Source organism: Uranotaenia lowii, unplaced genomic scaffold (assembly GCF_029784155.1).
Source record: "Uranotaenia lowii strain MFRU-FL unplaced genomic scaffold, ASM2978415v1 HiC_scaffold_592, whole genome shotgun sequence".
NCBI classification, from domain to species: domain Eukaryota; kingdom Metazoa; phylum Arthropoda; class Insecta; order Diptera; family Culicidae; genus Uranotaenia; species Uranotaenia lowii.
In genome coordinates this window covers 11,735-14,255 of record NW_026598525.1, presented here as the reverse complement: position 1 = coordinate 14,255, position 2,521 = coordinate 11,735, and the positions used below count along the sequence as shown (strand labels likewise).

General features: G+C 44.4%; 1 protein-coding gene across 1 annotated transcript; it reads left to right on the top strand.

Moving 5' to 3' along the window:
* Window positions 1-636: 636 nt before the first annotated feature.
* On the top strand, window positions 637-2,176 carry LOC129760375 (uncharacterized). The gene is made up of 2 exons (XM_055758025.1): window positions 637-1,501; window positions 1,572-2,176. Exons 1-2 carry the CDS (start codon window positions 668-670, stop codon window positions 2,022-2,024), a joined length of 1,287 nt encoding a protein of 428 aa, XP_055614000.1. The 5' UTR covers window positions 637-667; the 3' UTR covers window positions 2,025-2,176.
* The last annotated feature ends 345 nt before the right edge of the window (window positions 2,177-2,521 follow it).

Below are 2,521 nucleotides of genomic sequence, written 5' to 3'. Positions count from 1 at the left end.
ACCAGTTACACAGGAAGGTGTTGCTCTGTTGAAATCAATACTAATGGTATGATTTCGTCTTAGGTAGTACATCTTCGTACCTGAAAATTATCAAATTTTCGAATGTGATGGGAAGTATAAGAGGGACATGAGATATCAGGAGAAGGAAAGAACATAAGCCGTAAATAATTTCCGTGACAGAAATACTATGACAATTAAACCGCGTTTTCCATCTGACCCAGATAGAACGATTGGAAATGTGGTGCAGTTGGAAAAGCGAGTTTTGAGTTCGATGCTCACTCACCGTCAGCATTTTTTTTTATTTTCTTGTTTCTGAGATGAATCATCCAATAGGATGATCCCTGAAAACAAATTTATTGTTTCGATTGAATGGAGTGGAAAGGCCTCGTTTTGCTCGAGGTCGAGTCTTTGTGACAGTAGTCACAAAAGCAATCATGTCATCTTATGCGCAATGTACGTTTCAGGACATCTTTGGCATAGAGTGAGCTTCAATCGGTAATGAAATTTTGCAACCTCTTTTTAAGGTGTATGTTTCTGACCTCAGTTCCAATAATGAAATAGTATTAAATCCGAGTTTTAAAAAATTTGGGACCTAATTTCAATCCAAATTCAGAATACTAAAAGCTTTAAATATTAATTGATTCCACTTTACCATCTTCAGGTAACCATGTGCCTGGACGGTGCCAACGAGGAAGGACCCAGCAAGTTGCCGGTGGCCGCCACCCAAAGCCTGCTGGAGAAGATCGTTCACGAGCAACTCGAATCGGACGATGTGGCCATCACGCTGAGTGCCGGTTCCAACAAGGGTGACAACTATATTGGGATTGTTTTTCGAGCAAGGGCCGAGTGCCGCAAGAGTGGCAAAGTTCTGCACATAATCGCCAAGCTGCCACCGATTACCGAAGCCCGCCGGAACCAGTTCTTTGCAAGGCCCAGCTTCGAGCGGGAGATCAGTTTCTACACCGAAATCTACCCGATGCTGGAACAGTTCCAACAGGAGCGCGGAATCGATCCGAAGGATGGAAGGGAGGCGTTCAACCAGATTCCCCAGTGTTTGGCCACCTGCTTGGATGAGTTTGAGGAAGCCATCTTCATGCGGGACCTTAAGGAGGAAGGTTTCAGCATGGTTGATCGGCACTCGATTCCCACCATTCAGCATTTCCGGATGGTTGTCAAGGGTTTGGCACGATTGCATGCGCTTTCCTTTGGTTTGAAGGATCAACATCCGGAAAGGATTGAACCGTACAAGAGCATGGTGGAGCTGTTCACCACCCGAGATTGGGACGATTCGATGGAACAGTGGTTCAAGATGCTTATCGATCGTGCAATGGGGACCCTGGATAAGGATAAGGAACCGGAGGTTTTCGAGAAGGTTCAGAAGGCATTGGACGGCAAATTTATCGATCTCGTAGTCGATATGACTAAGGGCGAGCACGCGGAACCGTATGCTGTTATCTGTCATGGAGATTGTTGGAACAACAATATCATGTTTAAACACGAGGTATTTTTCGAGTTTACAAGAATACTGTAAAACGTTTCGCCTGACTAATTTTAAATATTTTCAATTTTAGAACAACACTCCTACGAAATTATGCCTTCTGGATTGGCAAATCTGTCGATACGCATCGCCGGTGTTGGATCTGATGTATTTCCTGTTCACCGCTTCGGACAAGGCAATCCGGGACAAGCACTACCAGGAGCTGATCGATCTTTATCATGAAACCCTATCGGAATTCCTAATCCGGTTGGGATCCGACCCGGAAAAACTGTTCCCCCGATCGGCTCTCGATGCTCAGCTGCAGCGATTCGGTCGGTTTGGATTGCTGATGGCCGTCATGTTGCTACCGATTACCACGACCAAGAGTGAGGATGTGCCCGATTTGGAAGAGATGGCCCAGAAGCTGGAAAACGGTTTCGACGTTGCCGACGAGGTCGACAGCTTCCGTTCCGAGGATACCGAGGCGGTGTATCGGCAGAAAATGGGCGACTGCTGCCGGGATATCGTTCGCTTGGGATACATTTAGAGTTTGAAATCGACACCCGACCCGCAACGGATCAGTATTGCGCGAATTTTACCAAATACAGTTATCTACACACAAGAGTTTACATAAAACTGGAACGATTGTACATTCAAAATGTTAACCTCAAATATCGAAAATATATTTTTCATACATTATTTATTAGGTGTACTAAATTTTCGTTGGCTTGGCATAAAAAACTGACTAACGAGACCAATATTAAGTACGCAAAGGTCGTTTATATACAGATTAGATAGCAGTGGACCCAAGTTACTTCCTTAAGGTACTTCGAAATGAACGGTGAAAGTCAAGGATTTGAATAAAGCCAAAATTGCCATGAGTTGGTATTAGGACAACGAAATGTTCCTAGGACGAATAGAGACCCTTCCTTCTTTTCTTTGAGGAGATTGGAGAGGTTAGAGAGAGGTGGGAGAGGGTGATTTCCATACATTTTTAAATGCATAATTCGAGAGCTAATAGGACATCAGGCATGTGAGGGTGTT

Coding starts and splice junctions, on each gene's coding strand:
- LOC129760375 (XM_055758025.1), top strand. CDS start 668: ATGTGCCTGGACGGTGCCAACGAGGAAGGACCCAGCAAGTTGCCGGTG. Junction 1,502..1,571: donor ATATCATGTTTAAACACGAG/GTATTTTTCGAG, acceptor TTTCAATTTTAG/AACAACACTCCTACGAAATT.